Genomic DNA, 19,576 nt, shown 5'->3' with positions numbered 1-19,576 from the left:
CATCACTGTTCCATTTCTTTGTTATTATTTGCATACGCCGCGCGCTGATGAAATCATAGCCTATATCGGGCACTTTTATCTTTTGTAAAACGTCGCGTCGCAGAGGTGCGCTGACCCGAGGACCTGTGCCGAGATAGATGGACGGTCAGGAGCAACGCCGAGGCTGATGGAGAACCGGGACAAATGAAACACTTTTTAATGAAACGTAATTTACAAAGACATTGTAAAACACTGAAAGTTAATATTTTTTCACTAGCAACCTACATCTGTCCTCTGTCAAATACAGTTGCATTTACAGCTCGGAACAAAACCGTTCAAGAGTTATTTAAGGAGAAGTCGAACGTGCATTATGTTTTATTCGTCCCTCCTGGCTGGGACAAATGAAACAGCATGGGGGACGCATGAAACAGCTTAAATTATGTAAACTTCCCACAACTTCAATATTTGACAACATACCATGAATGGTACTTCAAGTATGTGTTATTATGACCGCCGCGCAGCGAAGCGGTGGTCATATAGGTTTAGTCAGAATTTTTTTTTTTTTTTTTTTTTCGCATGCCCAAATTTCCGTCAATGAGTCCCGGGATACTGAAAGACCGGGGTACACGAAACTTGGTAACCCCACATGGATAGCATGGAACCATCGTTTTTCGTCTTGACCTGTTTATTTGTTTTAAGTGCGTGCAGGGTGTGAGAGGGGAATCGATGTGCTTTGATTCCAGCTTGGTAGTTGTAGTGTGTGATTATTAAAAAGCAAGTGTGTGTGTAAAGTATCCAAACAATGACAGCTTCATTATGGCTGCTTTCAACACAACTTAAGCTAGCCTATGTGTAGTGGGTCCCATTCATTCGCGCTTTCCGTGATTCATGGAGCTGCGTGAATTTTATTACAACTTTTCGCCACGATGTGGCAGTTTAAGTCCGCTTGATACTGTAAGGCTTAAGCCATTGATTTCCAAAGGAGATTTTATTGGTGTCGCCAGCAAAGGCCTATTGACAATTTATGTTGTAAATAGGCTACCCTATACCTGTAGCTTAGGGAAGCTAACAGTTTTCTATTAGGATCTAGTTTGTTAACAGTTACGGTTTTGTCATAACTCCCTGATGCATTTTTGCATTTAGAATAGCCGTGGATATCTCAATCGGAAAATTAAAGAATATCGGGCGCTACCATGGCGATCTGCCGGCGATTTTTTTTTATTTCTTAAAAGATTGAGCTTGGTCTGGTGAAAGCCAGACTAGCCATGGACCTTAGTTACACAATGCAAGGGAACATGAATCAGCCTATATTTGCACGAACAATAACGAACAACAGCTCTTAAACTTGGCCCGTTAAAATGTGTATGAACAGTCTAGCGACGCATTTCATGAAGGCTCATTTGGACATGTCAGTTATTTGCACCACTGGTTAGATGTAAAACTGCATTTAGAGCAGTAAAACCTGTCTCTCAGGACTCCTGAAGACCTTGGTTTTCTTTGCAGCTCCACTGTGAACAAACCAGTTGGTCTGCTTAAGAGATGAGTAGCCTATAATGATGGAAGCCGCTTCTTTTTCTCTTACGTCACATTTTTTAATATAATTGGTGAGATTTTATTATCATACTTGTATTTATGACAGTGAAATTTTGTGTTGCGGTGCAGAAGGCTGTCTTCTTAATTAATTAATAATTAATTACTTTAAAAAATACCATGCGTTTGGATTTCAGTCGTTTATTTCGGGGACGTTTGAATGCAGTTTCGCTTGTTCACAGGTGAAAGTAAACACAGGGACCCCTCCCCACGCACGCCCTGCTTAGTTCCACTCCTGAAACATTAAAGGGTTTCCCGTGGTCCTCCCGCATCCCGATAACACACTTCAGTCAGTTAAAACATATTAACACCCACTGGAGGTAACAGGCCATAAAGGAATACCATACCTTTCATTTTGGCCGTGTGCTATTCGTATTTCTTTTGTTTTTATAATCTTGCATTGGCTTTTAAAACAGTATCGCATCTTTCTGCGCTTTTCTGCTGTTCACTCCCTGATATATAGTCATTCTGGACGGACTAGTGAGTGAACTGTTGTGTATAGGTGTGTGCTACTGTGCTTACGTGAGCGAGTCAGTGTGTCGTTACTGTAAGTTTACCCCAGACACCCGGCGCATCAGAACGTTGAAGAGAACAGGCTACACCAAATCCTTTCCAAAGGGATCATCACAGCACCAGAAAGACTCGCTGATTGGACTGGGATACCGCAATGACCTCAAAGTCTAAAGATAAAGACAAGGAAAAATCGGAGAAGGCTTTAGCTGCCGACAAAGAGCAGTTTGTCAAATCACAGGTAAACAATACTGTAGTTGTAGGCTATGAGTAAAAGTTGTTGGCCTAGAACTGTGGTTTTCTGTAGTTACGTTGCATTAATTTATTTTTTTCTTTATGGACATGGTTACATTATCATGGTATTTGTGGTGAAATCCACTTTTGTGATTTTATGGAAAACAGTCTCAGGGAGTTAACTATTCTGAAGGTGTTCATGTTGCATGGAGCATTTCCTCATGCCATACTAAAACTCACTAAGCTTGTTTGAGATTCTTGTCTGTTGTGTTGCATTGGGCTCACCTGCCTCATCTCTGACTGTTTGGTAAGATATGTTCTAAACAAACAATCAGATAGTATAGACAAACAATGAGCATTTGAGGAAAACAACCCTGTGAGTTAATTTTTGAAGCTGCTTTTAAAGTTATCTCTAAATTCTTTCCTCACCTGATGTAGCTGAACAGCATCACCAAATGTATCAACACTTCAGAGACTTCCCTCAAGGAGAAACATGCCCGCAGTATCCTTTGGTGCCATGATGGCAACATCTCATGTGCATGTGTGAAGGTCTATTGTAATTTTTTTTTTGCCTCCTACGCACAGGAGATTGAGGTATTAGAAAGCATGTTCTATGTACATGAAGTAAAGTATTGTAAAAAACTATTTTAACAGGTGTTTGTATTAAGATGTCAAGGCTTAATTAACAGCAGCTGATTTTTTGATTGACTGTCAATGACTTAACCATAACCACACTAGACATCATCCTTGGCACTCACAAGGAGGGTGGTGCGGTGACCTTCTGGTCACACGCAGTGAGCCTGCCCTTGTCCAGCAATGCCATCCTCAGTTGGAAGTACTGTCACATGGTACACAAAATCCTACGAGATGGGCACCCCAATGTAAGCATAACCATCTCTCTTACTGGCGTTTCCTTTCCTTTACTAAAGGAGGATGTTTAGTCTTTCCATAATTAAAATGGAGGGTTGTTTCTTTGCTTATTTTTGTTCAACATTCAGCTTGTAATCTCTCTCGACATCTGCCCAAGATTGTGGCTAAGTCGCATGTCATATTCATAGTGAAAGATTGTTTGTTTTATTTGCTCATTTCATGCAAACATTAGTCTGAAAATGTTCTCTGTTTCTGTTGTGCTGGGAATTTGCTGATGATAATGGCGAATGACCATAAAGACCATGTATGCTGTTTCTGGAGTCTTACAGGGACTCTGTTCTTTGTTGTTACTTTACAGTCCTTGAAGGACACATATGGGCACTGTCCAAGCATCAAACAGATGGGCTCATTGTGGGTGAGTATAGGTGTTTAGCCCTTAAGATGTACCGTCACACCCAGAGCCTTATAGATAGATCTCTCTCTAGGGCTCGTCACACAGGTGTGACAGGAATGTTGCAAAATGAACGTTCTAAAGATTATGGGATCATTTAAATGGCTCTGGGTTCATTGAATTCAACCTAGAATTTTAGGACCTTGAATTGTTGCGGAACAGAATCTTATGTTAGAATGTTCAAAACCCCACACCTTTAAGGGTTAAAAAGACACACTTATAAGTCAAGTCAAGTCAAGTCAGTTTTATTTGTATAGCGCATTTAACATGCACAGAGTGCAACCCAAAGCGCTCCACATATAAGACAATGTCATTGACACATAGACTAACAAAGACAATAGCAGACGGAGCGGCGTAGTCGCCAGCGTACCTGTGACACCAAGACATAGAACTACATTTAAGAAATAACAAACACAAAAAATGCCAGACGGAGCGGCGTAGTCGCCAGCGTACCTGTGACACCAAGACAGACAACAAACAAATTAATAAAGAAAAATTATTAAAATAAAATTAGTCCAATTTCCAACCGGCTGAAAATGTCCAAGGGCAATGATGACTCGCGTGGAACTGCGCACAGCTGTGTCTCCACAACCGATGCAACGCCAACAAAGTTCTTTACAAGTTCTTTTATAAGACTTTTTTTCTCTATCACACAAATGTACACACACACCTTTGCAAGTTAGCTCAAGTTAATTGAACGGGATTGTAATGTGAATGCTGAAATGTTGTATTAGTTATTGTGGTGCTATGGTATTATATATGGCTGTGTTTCTCCCAGGGGAGCCTCCATGATCGATATGGTCATATTGTTGCACTGTACGTCAAGTTCTTGGCCATCAAAATTGAATTCCACAAAAAGGTAAGTTACTGTAGGCTTCATCTTTCAGATAATCTAGTTCAATGACTATCAAACACATGTTGGTGTCTAGGTGCTCACATGCAGCTCTCTCTCTCTCTCTGTCCCTCTCTCTCTTTATCTATCTATCTATCTATCTATCTATATATCTATCTATCTATTTATCCATCCATCCATCCATCCATCCATTCATCCATCAATCCTTCCATCCACATCTTTGTCTTTCTCCAACGTTCACTCACATCCCATATAAAGGTATAATAATACATGTACTGTTCATTTAAGCATAAACCTTCTTTTTCATTCAGCACTCCACCATCCCTGTGACACTGGAAGCCTCAGAGGATGTCCTGGAGAGAGCAATGGCCGTTGACATCAATAGAGTGTAAGCAGATAGGAACGAGTGTGTGTGTGTGTGTGTGTGTGTGTGTTTTTGTTTGAGTGAAGACCCGAACCAATGTTGAATGATTTCTTCCTCAGGTATGAGATGACACTAGAGGTGCTAGACTATATGGATGCAGCTCTGAAACTCGAAGAAACAGGTGAGTTGGGGATTTTTTGCCAAGTTTTTTTTTTTGCAAAATCCTTATCATATAGTGACTGATTGTGTATATCTATCTATACCTGATCTATCTATCTATCTATCTATCTATCTATCTATCTATCTAGAGTTCTAGAGAGAGTATCCATCTATCCCTGAGTTCTGTGTATTCTCTGTCTATCAGCGTTTGGGCAGCTGGACACCCACGAGATCAGCCCGACTGCGGTAGTGGCCCAGTGTCGCCTGGCCCCTCTGGTGCTGGTCATCCAAGACTGCAGTCCCCTCTACCACCTGCTGGTCAAGCTGCTCTTCAAACTCCACAGCCGTGAGTAGAGCTCCTCGATTTTCCCTTTTTGTGTCTGACTTTTTTCATAGATTGTCCTAGATGTACTGTATGCAGCGTGGAGGTGCATATATAGTTTTACAGTAAAATCTGAGACCATCTGATGTGATAAAATTAATAAGTGGTACGTCAAATCTGTTGAAAGGTAACTCTGAAGTGGGTGGAACTGTTTAGCTCAATTGGTTTGGCAAAGTAATTGTAGCACCATAGATGGATCAATGGAACAAACATAAAACACCAGAGAATGATGTTTATTTGAAATATTATGTAAGCATTTAGGATGCAGTATCTTCAGATGTGAGGTGGCCAATGTGTTTTTTTTTCTCATGTATTCAGGGGTACCTGTGGATTCACTGCTGGAACATCGGGAACGATTCCGTAACCAGTTCAATGGGTAAAGACTTCCTCAATTATGACCTGGTTTAATCTGTGACCTTTCACCCTATCTGATCCAGGTTGATAGACCTCACCTCTTTTGTATTTTAGATTGACAGCGTTCTTCAAGAGAGCCAGGGACATTGAGTTCTTCAGAAAGATCATTGAAATTCCTGAATTACCAGAGGTAATAGATTGCTGTTTTGGAATGATTAACGAGAAATGGATTATATACATTCACTTATATCACCAGTATTATCACAACATTTCTGTAAATGACCTAACATTGCAAAAGAGAAACAAGACATAATGTCTCAATTTGACATCATAATATTGTGTGCACATGCGCACGTGTGTGTGCACATATGGGTGTGCGTGCGCGTGTGTGTGTGCACATATGCGTGTGCTCCTGTGCCTGTCATAATATTTGTGTGTGTGTGTGTGCGTGCGTGTGCGTGTGCGTGTGCGTGTGCGTGTGCGTGTGTGTGTGTGTGTGTGTGTGTGTGTGTGTGTGTGTGTGTGTGTATCCAGTCCCCTCCAAACTTCCTGCGTGCAGCTGCGTTGGCGGAGCATGTGAAGCCCGTGGTGGTGACTCAGCCTGAAGTCGCAGAGGAGCAGCCTGCGTGGGGCGAGGGGCCGGCCATGGGCTACCCAATGGTGAGCGAGCGCTGGCTCAGGGGGTGGGGTTACATCTTCACATGAAAATGAACGGACATAATCCTAGTGACGTATTCTTCAGCTAATATAATATGAGAACAATATGATGTTTTAGAAAGTTTTATAACCAGGTGTTTTTTTTACTGAATTTTACAGTCCTATGCATACAATCAGTATCCTGAACCCTCTGAAGATGGATTTGAAATAAGGTAAGCCCTCTCAACTTCTGTATTTAACTCGGTTCATAGAATGAAAGTTTACTATCAAGTGTCAACTGAACATCACTACATGGACCACTGGCAATCCAGACAACCCTAGGGCCTAGAGATCTGTCTCAAGTAAGAGTAACCTCATAATATCTAAGGGATAATATATTGTCCGCCGGCCATTATTGGAAAATAAGTCCCGACAGGGCAAACAGGACCCCGACGTGAAGTGACTTATTTTCTGATAACTACCGGCAGACAATGCATTATTCCTTATATATCTGACCTCTGAACGTTGGGAAGGCCCATTCATGTTAATGGAACTATCTGCAGCATTTCGAAGAGCAGTAATACTTGGATTTCTGCCAGTGCATGAAAGACAGTAATGACACTATGATCATAGTGATAAGCTGTGCCTGTAAGCCCTGTATTTCCTTAACAGAGAACCAGAGGTGGAGACCCTGAGGAAACAGCTGGAAGCTATAAAACCAGAGCTGCATTCACTCAAAGCTGAGGTAAAGTTTGTGTGTGTGTGTGTGTGTGTGTGTGTGTGTGTGTGTGTGTGTGTGTGTGTGTGTGTGTGTGTGTGGACGTGTGTGTGGACACTAAAGTGCTAAAGCACACTACATAAACGCAGCCATGTAACGCAATTCATTCGCCTTATTCACCCGGCGGCCAGAACGAGGCTAAAACTGCAAATGCCAAACTTGCAAACTGCCACAAAAAAAAAGCTCACCGAAAAAGAAGAAGGGTTCACTGGCCTGTTCTTCTTCTTCAGTGAGTTTTTCTTGGCAGTTTGCAAACAGAGTGCATTACCACCACCATCTGCTGGACTTATGTGTAATGTCAAGTGTACCCTTTAGCCTCCTTCTGGCCGCCGGGTGAATAAGGCGAATTAATTAATTCATTAATTTATTTATTCCTCATGCCTGCCTGACCCTCGACTCTCTGTTGCCCCCTGTAGGCTCAGCGCAGTGTCACCCACCTGCAAACACAGGTGCGTCAGCTGGAGGCCGAGCTGGAGGAGCAGCGTGACCAGAAACAGGTGGCGCTGGTGGAGCGCGAGCAGATGCGCATGGAGGTGGATATGCTGCGAGCCGCCGGCCACGCCACACAGTTTGCCGCCGTGGAGGAGGCGGGGAGTAAGTGCTTACAACATGTGCTTACAATACAGGGCAGACAAATATGCATACAAATATATACAGGCAGATATATACGCATACAAATATATGCAGACACATATGCATACAAATATATACAAGCAGACGTAAATGCACAAAAATGTATACAGGCAGACACATATGTATATAAATAATATACAGGTAGACACAAATGCAAATATACAGTAAATAGGAACAAGCATATGATATGCACACCTTCATATACACCCATATCTAAACACCACATATATACAGATACATTTGATATATGTGCACATGATGTAAGTGCATATACCTTATACACATACAAAAGCACAGCACTGATGTGTTCAGACAGGTGTGGTAGCACCAGAACTGATGTAAGGCATTGGGTATTTGACCCAAAGAGAGGAGATTGTTAAAGCCTCTACCACACTGTCTGAGTGTCCCTTTTGTCTATCCCACCTGCAGGTCGAGCCCAGGCTGCACAGATGCACTTCTCCAAGCTGAAGGAGAAGCATGCAGATCTGGTGTCCAGACACGCAGACCTCATGAGAAAGGTGCTGGACCTCAACCACTGTAGCCATCTGTAGCTAGCTATGTCATATTTGTGTATCCTGCATTTTTGGCAGGATTTGTGTGTGTGTGTTTGTGTATGTGTGTGTGTTTGTTTGTGCGCGCACATGCTTCATTTACCAGCATGAATATGTTTGTGTGTAAATGTTGTGTGTGTGTAAGCGTGTTTTGGACATGTGTGTCCTCAAGGATAATGTGAATATGTACAATATGTTTTGCAATTCAGAGTGTTCATGTGCATATATTTGCATCTATGCATGTGTGATGGCTGTATTTAAATTGTAAATATGTATATGTAACATGAAGTCTCTCTCTCTCTCCCTCTGTGTTTGTGTGTATGTGTGTTTGTTCTTTTCTACAGAATGCAGAGACAGTGAAGCAGCTGTCCAGTATGCAGGAGGCCAAGGAGGAACTTGTGAAGGGCAGACGGCAGCTGGCAGAGGACCTAGAGAGAGTGAGGATGGGGAACAGCTCTCAGGTGCGCCACTGCGGCATATACTTCTATCTACCCTGTTCCCATGAGCCCATCACCTGGTCTTATTGCATGTTAAATAAACACGCCAGCCTTTGGGAAAATTAGCTTATCTGCCATCTACCCCAGAGTTAGATAAGAGTATACATGCCCCTCTTTTCTGTGTGTGTGCAATAACCCAGTCTGACACTGTTAGGCTAGCTTTGCATAATTCACTGGAAGAGGGTCACACCAGTGAGCCTATAGCTCCCTTTTAGCTGGTTTGTGTGTTGCTCTTTTAGCTATGGAATAACTGGTATGTGTGTTGCTCTTTTAGCTATGGGGTGACTGGTTTTTGTGTTGCTCTTTTAGCTATGGGATAACTGGTTTGTGTGTTGCTCTTTTAGCTATGGGATAACTGGTTTGTGTGTTGCTCTTTTAGCTATGGGATAACTGGTATGTGTGTTGCTCTTTTAGCTATGGGATGACTGTTTTTTGTGTTGCTCTTTTAGCTATGGGATAACTGGTTTGTGTGTTGCTCTTTTAGCTATGGGATAACTGGTTTGTGTGTTGCTCTTTTAGCTATGGGATAACTGGTATGTGTGTTGCTCTTTTAGCTATGGGATGACTGTTTTTTGTGTTGCTCTTTTAGCTATGGGATAACTGGTTTGTGTGTTGCTCTTTTAGCTATGGGATAACTGGTATGTGTGTTGCTCTTTTAGCTATGGGATGACTGTTTTTTGTGTTGCTCTTTTAGCTATGGGATAACTGGTTTGTGTGTTTCTTTTACTACGTCTTCATGATTCTCTCACCCAGTCATATGACATTCTTACCCTGTTTTGATTTGTGTCCCACTTAGTCACCAAATAACACAAAATGTCCCCTTCTTTGTATCATATTCCCATAGTCTCATCCCCAAATACAATTCTAACAAAGTCCTCCCCATACCAGAACAGAAATATTATAACCTGTCTGCATCCCGCCTTTTCCACTTCCTACTTTCTGTGAAGTCTGAAATTGATGATGATGATGATGATGAGGATGAGGACAATGATGAAGATGTTTATGATGATGATGATGAAGGTGATCACCCTGTTCGTGCCCTTGCTCTCCTCAGCTGCAGAATCAGCAGCTGGAGATTGACCGCTTGAGGAGGGAGTTGGACAGCAGCAGAGCTCAGATGGCGCAGGTCAACAGCACCCTTCACAACAAAGAGCAGGTAGGTGTTTCCCCTCATCACACACACACTTACACTGTGCAACACTACTCTCTCTCTCTCTCTCTCTCTCTTTCTCTCTCTCTCTGCCACTCTCACACACACATACACATGTTTAACTGCAGAAAAATGCACTAAGGTGATTTAACCAATGGTTTGTGTAGGTGAATTTGAGAATACTTTTTTGCATGCACTGTGTGATATGCAATATGAATAGCATATTGAATAACAAGGGATATGCGTATCAGGCTTGTGCAAAATTCCAGAATTGAATTGAAACTGGTTCTTAAATTCCAATTAAATTCTTGAATTTCACTTGCATTTCAATTGAGGTAGCAAACAGGAAGCAGAATTGCAATTCGAATTGTGCACAACCCTGATGCGTATATGAATAATAAGGGATATGCGTACTGTATATGAATAACAAGGGATATGCGTATATGAATAACAAGGCACTCAACCAGTGGCCAGTGAATAGCAGGCAGTGTCAGTGTTTCCTCGTGTGTGTGTGTGTGTGTGTGTGTGTGTGTGTGTGTGTGCGTGCGCAGATCAACAACAGGATGCAGGTCGTGTATGAGTGTGTTCCTCTTAAGTGTGTGTGTGTCCCTCTCTCCAGGCCAGGAAAAGCATGCTGCAGGGCCTGTGTGTGTTGATTCTTAGAGTGTGTATGCACGTGTCTGTACCTCCACTCTTAAGTGTGTGTCTCTCTCTCATCAGGCCGATTAACAGCATGCTGTATGTCGTTTGTGTGTGTATTCCTCTGAAGTGTGTGTGTGTGTGTGTATGTGTATTCTTTTAAAGTGTGTATGTGTGTGTGTCTCCCACTCTCTCTCTCAAGGCCAGTGAGCAGATGAACAGCATGCTGCATGTTGTGTGTGTGTGTGTGTGTATTCCTCTGAAGTGTGTGTGTGTCTCTCTCTCTCTCTCTGCAGGTCAGTGAGCAGATTAACACCATGCTGCATGTCTTGTGTGTATGTGTATTTTTCCTTGAAGTGTGTGTTGTGTGTTTGTGTGTATGTTTACTCGTCTGAAGTGTGTGTGTGTCTCTCCCTCCAGGCCAGTGAGCAGATGAACAGCATGCTGCAGGGCCTACAGGCTGAGCGTGATCAGCTGAGGAGGTCTGTGATGGAGCAGGAGGCCCAGATGGCCCAGCTGCAGCAGAGCTCAACTCTACAGCACTCCAGCCTGCAGCAGGACAGGGATCGTAGCCAGAGGGAGATCGCCCAGCTGCAGCAACAGCTCCTGGACAAGGTTCAACACACACACACACACACACACACACACACACACACACACACACACACACACAAAACATTCCCACTGCTATATGCGTGATAAACAAGAAAGAACAGACTGTCACTACCTGATAATGGCAGCCTAGCTCATTTATTTAAATATTTATAGATGTTTTTTTCCATGCTCCCTCTAACCCAGGAAAATGTTCAATTGCTATGTGATCGACAATAAAGAGGCTCTCACATACTTAGAGACACAGGCCCTCACACATGGATAGGAAGCCCTCTTAAGTATCATCATGTGGTCGTAACATTCCTTCCCTCTGTTGTGAGGATGTTAATCCCCCAGTAGCATCTCTCTAACGGTGGCATTAGCATACCTCTCTGTCTGCATGCTCTGTGGTACCTCACAGTGCCATACCTCACAGAGGCCCTGTACAACCAAGTTGCCCCTCACATAATCTTACTAGGTCCCTGAAGTACACGTGCTGGGGTGCATTTCCCAAAACCAATTTCCAATTGCTAACCAACTAAGTTGCTAACAGGTTAGCAACTATGGTTTTGGGAAACGCACCCCTGTACAGTAGAGTGTTGTGAATAAGTGTTTATTCTTTAAAACGAATAGCCGGGCTACATTGGGCGCACAATTCAAGTGTTTTGTTCACTGAGCGTAAAAATAGTTTTAGAAGTCTAATATTTTCGAATGTACATGCCACTATCGTGTCTGGTGTAGCCAGTTTCATTGATTATGGTGGAAAGCTAATTGTTGCAGCATACACTCTGCGAACAGAACACTTCAGTTACGTGCCTGGTGCAGCCTGCTGGTTAGACAGTGAACGATGACGGTAGAGGTTAATTACAGATGTGGCACACAGATTTCATATTTTCCGGGTTATATTCAGCTTTGCTTACTTTCTTCTGTTTTTGCCCCAGTCTCCTGTTCTGCTCAGGCTCTCCTGCTCTGTCAAATATGTAAACTCAAAGAGTTTGTGTGTGTGTGTTTGTGTTTTTTGTTTGTGTGTGTCAGGAGCGTCGTGAGGAGGAACAGAGGCGTGAGATTGAGCGGCTGAAGAGAGAGCTAGAGGAGAAGATGATGGAGGCGACCCGGGCTCAAGGGGCGTTGCAGTATAAAGAAACGGTGAGATTCTCTTTTCATTCAGTTTAATCGCAGGCTGGAGGGCCTGCCCTTTGTGTTTGTGTGTGTTTGTGTGTGTGTGTGTGTGTGTGCGCGCTTATTTTGAATAGAAGATACTTGTATATCTGTTTTACACAGGCTGGAAAGTGCTTCAGGGTAATAGAGTATTCATGTTAAGTGTGTGTGTGTGTGTGTGTGTGCCAGTGGGTAGATGAATGGCACGCTGCAGAGCCTGTGTGTATTGTGTTCTGTTTCTCAGCTCTTAAGTGTGTGTGTCTCTCTTCAGGCCGGTCCGCAGACAAACAGCATGATACAGGTTGTGTATGCATGTGTTCCTCTTAAGAGTGTGTGTGTTTATTTTTCTGAAGTGTGTGTGTTTGTGTCTCTCTCTGTCTCTTTAGGCCAGTGCACAGATCAACAGCATGCTGCATGTCGTGTGTGTGTATATACCTCTGAAGTCTGTGTGTGTGTGTGTGTGTGTGTGTGTGTGTGTATATGTTTCTCTAGGTTGGTGAGCAGATTAACAGCATGTTGCATGTCGTCTGTGTGTGCATTCCTCTGAAGTGTGTGTGTATTCTTCTAAAGTGTGTGTGTGTGTGTGTGTGTGTGTGTGTGTGTGTGTGTGTGTGTGTGTCTGTCTCTCTCCCTCCAGGCCAGTGAGCAGATGAACAGCATGCTGCATGTTATGTGTGTGTGTGTGTATTCCTCTGAAGTGTGTGTGTGTGTGTGTGTGTGTCTCTCTCTCTCTCTCTGCAGGTCGGTGAGCAGATGAACACCATGCTGCATGTCTTGTGTGTATGTGTATTTTCCCTTGAAGAGTGTGTTGTGTGTTTGTGTGTATGTGTACTCGTCTGAAGTGTGTGTGTGTCTCTCCCTCCAGGCCAGTGAGCAGATGAACAGCATGCTGCAGGGCCTACAGGCTGAGCGTGATCAGCTGAGGAGGTCTGTGATGGAGCAGGAGGCCCAGATCGCCCAGCTGCAGCAGAGCTCAACTCTACAGCACTCCAGCCTGCAGCAGGACAGGGATCGTAGCCAGAGGGAGATCGCCCAGCTGCAGCAACAGTTGCATGAAACGGTCTGTCTACACACAAACACTCATACATTCACACACATACAGTACACACACTTAGTCACTCACACACACCCACACAAATATACCGCAGACTCACACAAATATACACACACTCACACAAGTATACACACACAATCACATAAACATACACACATATTCACATACACATACATACTAGCAAACACACTCACATGAGCATTAGCAGAGATTGCTACAGTTCAACATCTGCTACAGGTGAAGGTTTGTCTTAGTACAAGCACACAAGGACAGATACACGGTGGCATTGGCATATACAGCTCTGGACATTTTTCTGACGTCATCCTACGGTTGCTGAGTGACATTCGAATGAGTTTGATGGTCATATTAAAAAATGTATTTGAATATGACCGTCATCTCATTCAAATGCCACTAAGCAACTGTAGGATGACATCAAAAAAATGTGCAGTTGTCTTTTTTTCCCAGAGCTGTACATGGCACACAGGTGTCTGAACTGTCACTCTGTATGTGTAGGCTGGCCGTGAAGCTAACCTGAAGCAGAAGCTGCAGGACGAGCAGTTTGCCCTGCTGCAGTGTGCGGTGGTGGAGGCCGAGGGCATCGTGCTGGATGCCCTGGCCAAGGTGGATGACCCTCTGCATGTGCGCAGCACCTGCTCGCCAGACTACCTGATCAACCGGGCCGAGACGACTCTGGGCTCCATCGACAAGATGCAGCAAAGTCACGCCAGCTACCTCCGAAACAAGGATGGTAGGTTTCAAGACTTCTGATCAGAATTCCTTTTCATTTTAGATGAAATATATATTTTATGTTTATGTGAGGGAGGCATCCTCATGACAATAGAAGAGAATTAATGCGTGAATCATGTATAGGTTAGTTAGTTACATTTGTGTTGTAACACATGTGTGTGTGTGTGTGTGTGTGTGTGTGTGTGTGTGTGTGCGTGTGATTATTTACAATGCCTTCCATATGTGTGTAGATGCCAGTGGTTTGCTGCGAGCTGTTACCCAGTTTTCTCACCTGGCTGCGGACACCATTGTCAATGGAGCAGCCACAGCACACTCTGCTCCTGTGGACCAAGCTGACCGTACGCACACAAACTACCTACAAACACATACTCACACACAAACACACACACACACACACACACACACACACACACACACACACACACACACACACACACACACACACACACACACACACACACACACACACACACACACACAGAAAGACACTCAAATAGGCAGTCAATAAAATAATCCCCACAACACTACATTCCACTCTACTCCCAAGACCAAGCGTACCTCATACATAAAACCCACAAAAGTAGCACTCTAAATAGAAGTTGTACATACAGTAAACAACACACTTTAAACCAACAAGCTACATACTTACATAAATATAGTCTTGACTGTTGTGCATTATTTGATATCACTTACTGTATCTGATTTTACTGAGAATCCAGTGCTAGCCTAGCTTAGCTGTTCAGTGTTGCAGTGATGCTCAAACAGGCTTTTTTTCCTGCCCCCTGCAGGTATGAATGAGAACTGCAGGGAGTGCGCCACCCGCTGCCTGCAGTACCTGAAGGAGCTGAAGCTGCAGCCCACCCTCCCGGGGGCAGAGCCCTCCGCCATCCGCTACATCATCCAGCGCATCCTCACCTTAGGACAGGTGAGTGCTGACGATTAATATATCCTTTATCAGGGGCTAATATGAAGGCTAATCACAAGTGAAAAGTCGCAGGTCTGGGTGTAACTCTGTATGTAATTAACAGAAGTGCTTCAAAGTCCTGTGCATGTCGGCATCACAGTTATGTGTTAGATAAATAGGAATATGTTTTACTGACAAAAGGGGTTTTTGCTGACATGTATGTATGACAATAGCTTGTGTGATGGGTGTCCCCCCCCCTCCCCCCCCCTCTAGGACCTGCGGCCTAAAGGCATGGATGTCAAGAAGAAAGAGTTGGGAGATATTGTAGACCAGGAGATGACTGCTACTTCCGCTGCCATTGAAGAGGCTGTGCTGAGAATGAGTGTATGGTTTGACTCTAAATTGCAGCATGAATGAAACTGAACACCGTTATTATCACAGAACCAGTTTGATTATGACCATGATCATGAAATTGGTCTGTGTGTCCATAGGAAATACTAAACAGCACCAAGAGTGGCGCACCTGGAGTAAAACTAGAAGTCAACTCAAGGTCAGTCATGGATGAAGAAGCTTCATTCAATACACCAATTCATTCATTCAGTCAATTTCATTAAAATACACCTGTACAACGTATGTACCTGGTACCTGGTATGTATGTAATTGAATAAGCTATCGATGACCCCCCCCAATTACATATTCTGAGCTCATAAAAGATTCCTTTCTCCCAACAGCATCATCCATTCCTGTTCCGACCTCATGAAGGTAAATTGAGATGCTGTAAAAACATCATTGATAGTAATGATGGTAATTAATCAATAATAATCAATGGCTCCAAACAATCAGATGGTCTCATATCACTTCTTTCTTCTCTCTCATAGGCTGTGCATATGTTGGTCACGTCAGCGACAGACCTCCAGAAAGACATTGTGGAGAGTGGAAGAGTAAGCCTTAAACGCTCATAAAGTGTATCTAATATTAATACAAAATAAAACCAGAGATGTCAATGGTACTAAATAGGAAATATGGCATAGGACAGTCATCCTTCTTTTTTTTTTTAAAAAAAAAAAGGTTGGTGAAATTGTAAGCATGACTGACAAAAAATAGTAACATGATTAATCATACACAATTATAGTTGTTTCAGGGCAGTTTCATCATACTAAGACAATGTATTAAGTGAATGCACAATGCTGACGTATGGTAAGCCCCCTGTGAATTTGGTGAAACGCATGTCTCTTTACCCTGCCAGACGCTCGCTGTGTTGGTATTCCGAACATGTTCGAGATGTCTCAGGGCTGTGGGGCGGGAGTGTGACTTCCCATGCTGATGTGCAGACAAAGAACTAATAAATATTCTAAAGACAGACAAGTCATTCCCCTTGAATGCCCCAGAAAAGAATTTGTTCAAGTTGAACTGCAAATTTGTGGCTTGTATTAGGTATATGACCATGTGAATTTACTACACACTCTTTTATGCAGTGAGTAGTTAAGAGTTTTCAGTTTTTCACATTTCAGTCTGACCAATGCCCCATGGAGCAGTACTCATGCTAGCCACAAAACAGGAAACAGGAAGCAAGGCTGAAATGATCTGTGGGTCAGTGTAATGTGAGGATGTGATGACCTTTGACCTTTCTTCTGCACAGGGAGCAGCATCTGTGAAAGAGTTCTACGCCAAGAATTCCTGCTGGACAGAAGGCCTCATTTCTGCATCTAAGGCAGTGGGATGGGGAGCAACGCAACTGCTGTATGTGTGTGTGTGTGTGTGTGTGTGTGTGCTTATTTTGAATATAAGATACTTGTATATCTGTTTTACACAGGCTGGAGTGTGCTTCAGGGTAATAGAGTATGCATGTTAAGTGTGTGTGTGTGCGCGTGTGCGTGCGTGCGTGCATGCGTGCATGCACCTGTTGTGTGTGTGCAGACGTGTTTATCAGAATTGGATTTTTATCAGACTCAGAATGGGATGTTATTCACCAAATATGTTCACACAAACAAGGTGTCGCTCTAGCAATACAGGAAATAGACAATGACAATATATTGTATAGACAATACACACATACAGTAAATATTTCACCTGTCCTTCTAGTGACTCTTCTGACAGGATCGCTTTAGACCAGGGCAAGTACGAGGAGGTGATCGTCTGCTCCCACGAGATTGCTGCCAGCACAGCCCAGCTCGTCGCCGCCTCAAAGGTAGGTGACCCCAGCCACTGACCCCGCATGGCCATGACCTCAGACATTTGATCTCTGAACTCTCTCTCTAGTTCAAGTCCTGTCGTGTGACATGAAACATGTGGCTTGATTTGACAGGTGAAGGCGGATCGCAACAACAAGAAGTTGCAAAGGCTGCAGCAGGCCTCTCGTCATGTGACTGACATGGCAGCGGCTGTGGTGACTTCCACCAAGTCGGGCCAAATGAAGATTGATGATATGGGTGAGAAAGAGATTAGGGAACTTGTCTGGGTTAGATAAGAACTAGCTTGGCTTGGCCAGGTATGGCTAAAGCTACTTGGCTGAGCTACTGAGTCTGTATTTGGCAGAAGCAAGCACTGTAGCAAGACTGTAGTTGTCAGCATTGTAACTGCAGTAATCACTGGCAAGCTGTGTTTTAGTGAGTTTGGGATGTGGTTGGGTTGAGCTTTAGGTCTGTTTAAGACGTATCTGACCTCTCCTGTCTTTGCAGAGGTCCTGGACTTCTCTGGGGTGTCCCTGATCAAGCTGAAGACTGAAGAGATGAATACTCAGGTCTGTCTCCTTTAGCTGCATGTAGGCCAAGCACCCAACACCCTCAAGTCACATACCAGCTAGTGGCATAAAAGTTTTTATGACTGTGTTGATGTAGCTGCTAATGTGTATAAAAGTGTACTGTATGTATGTTTGGGGTGAGGTAGTAGCACATGTTTACACTTTATTGTGTGTGCGTGTGCGTGTGCGTGTGTGTGTGCGTGTGTGTGTGTGATAGGTGCGTGTACTAGAGCTGGAGTCTCAGCTGTCCAAAGAGCGTGTGCGTCTCGGGGAGCTCAGGAAGAAACACTACGACATTGCCGGTTCTCCCACCGAAGCAGGGCCGACTATGCCGAATATGGACGACTTTGCCGACTTACCCCCTCCCCCTCCCCCCACGCTGTTCGTCCCCGATGCCTATAGCAAGAGTAGCCCTTTCCCCCCAGCTCCCACTATGGTTCGAGAGTCCTACGGCAACAGTAGCGCTTTCTCCCCGGCTCCCACCGATGTTCCTCAGTCCTACGGTAACAGTAGCCCTTTCCCCCCGGCACCCACCGTTGTTCCCCAGTCCTACGGCAACAGTAGCGCTTTCCCCCTGGCTCCCACCGTTGTTCCCCAGTCCTACGGCAACAGCAACCCTTTTGCCCCGGCTCCTACAAGCAACACCTTTATGCCGGCTTTCAGTCCCAACAGGGCCCCTACCCCAGAGCCCCATCCCTCTGAACCCCCGAAGACCACCAAGAAACCCAATATCTTCCAGAAGTCTGGGACACTACTGAAGAGTGCAGTAAGAGTCCCCTTAATCAGACATCTTTGCCTTGTAGTTCACTGTATTCATTATGAATCAATACATGTAGCCTATTTAAGAGTTATTTTTTCATGTTTTAAGGTTTACATTTTATGTATAAGCTCTCAGAATGTGTTCTACCTTGTACAGTTTCTCATTATCGTATATCTCTTGATATACGATTTTTTGTTGTTGTTTTATGTTAGTGCTCAAGTACTTCAACCTTGTTTTTGTTTGTATTGTTGTTTTGCAGTTTCACAGACCACAGTCACAGACCTGATGTCTAACAAGACTGGACATTTGAAGATGAACGGGTGCTGAGTTTAAAGGCAGATTGTATACATGTGAATGTGTCTAACACACAAAAAACAGGATTTTCCCTCTTTATCCCACTAGAGCCTTGGCCATGAAGCAACACAGATCTCTGATACTTCATCAGGGTTGTCATTGTGGATACCAAATCACAGTTATATCACAAGTATTTTACACTCTGATAAGGCACTTTTATGACTATGTATTATTGTATACATTATCCACTTTGTTTAATACTGAAATATTTTCATTAATATATATTTCAGCCGCAAATTATGGAAATAATGGAAAATGTCAAAATCTCTCATGTTTAAAAATGTTCATTTGATTATTGTTGAGTATTTTGTGAATATGCTTTCTGAGACACAAATGCTTCTATCATACTATGTCCAGATCTCTGTATCACGAGTTATTAGCCAAAGTGCCTCATTAAAGGACTGTAATGCTTATTTCAGTGTTGTCATGTCTGTGCGCCCCACAGGCCCTATGTGCCTAGTGAACGCCACCCCCCCCCCCCCCCCTCCCCACACACACACACACCTCAAAAAAAAGAGAGCGAGAGCATACACGTTATTATTATCAAGAGAACACAAATAAACCTACCCTCGTCATCTATGCTGATAAAATATCATGCTGGTAAAATTAGCTACAACATTTTTGAATTCTATCCAGCT

General features: G+C 43.5%; 1 protein-coding gene across 1 annotated transcript; it reads left to right on the top strand.

Moving 5' to 3' along the window:
* The first annotated feature begins 1,822 nt into the window (after window positions 1-1,822).
* hip1r (huntingtin interacting protein 1 related) lies at window positions 1,823-19,351 on the top strand. Its single transcript, XM_076284138.1, has 33 exons — window positions 1,823-2,320; window positions 2,752-2,815; window positions 3,052-3,194; window positions 3,542-3,598; window positions 4,413-4,493; window positions 4,799-4,875; window positions 4,971-5,032; window positions 5,216-5,356; window positions 5,711-5,768; window positions 5,861-5,936; window positions 6,281-6,406; window positions 6,563-6,615; window positions 7,055-7,127; window positions 7,577-7,754; window positions 8,223-8,311; window positions 8,689-8,805; window positions 9,896-9,997; window positions 11,051-11,245; window positions 12,257-12,367; window positions 13,245-13,439; window positions 13,947-14,181; window positions 14,411-14,518; window positions 14,969-15,105; window positions 15,358-15,468; window positions 15,576-15,634; window positions 15,816-15,846; window positions 15,963-16,025; window positions 16,724-16,824; window positions 17,167-17,272; window positions 17,390-17,513; window positions 17,763-17,824; window positions 18,042-18,590; window positions 18,844-19,351. The coding sequence occupies exons 1-33, from the start codon at window positions 2,237-2,239 to the stop codon at window positions 18,868-18,870; spliced, it is 3,795 nt and encodes a 1,264-aa protein (XP_076140253.1). The 5' UTR covers window positions 1,823-2,236; the 3' UTR covers window positions 18,871-19,351.
* The last annotated feature ends 225 nt before the right edge of the window (window positions 19,352-19,576 follow it).

The sequence above is a fragment of the Alosa pseudoharengus genome, unplaced genomic scaffold (genome assembly GCF_046254945.1).
Source record: "Alosa pseudoharengus isolate Yale_2024_CS ecotype anadromous, Long Island Sound unplaced genomic scaffold, YU_APseudo_1.1 YU_APseudo_1.1_scf_14, whole genome shotgun sequence".
In the NCBI taxonomy this organism is placed as follows: domain Eukaryota; kingdom Metazoa; phylum Chordata; class Actinopteri; order Clupeiformes; family Clupeidae; genus Alosa; species Alosa pseudoharengus.
This window is presented reverse-complemented; position numbering and strand designations above follow the sequence as displayed.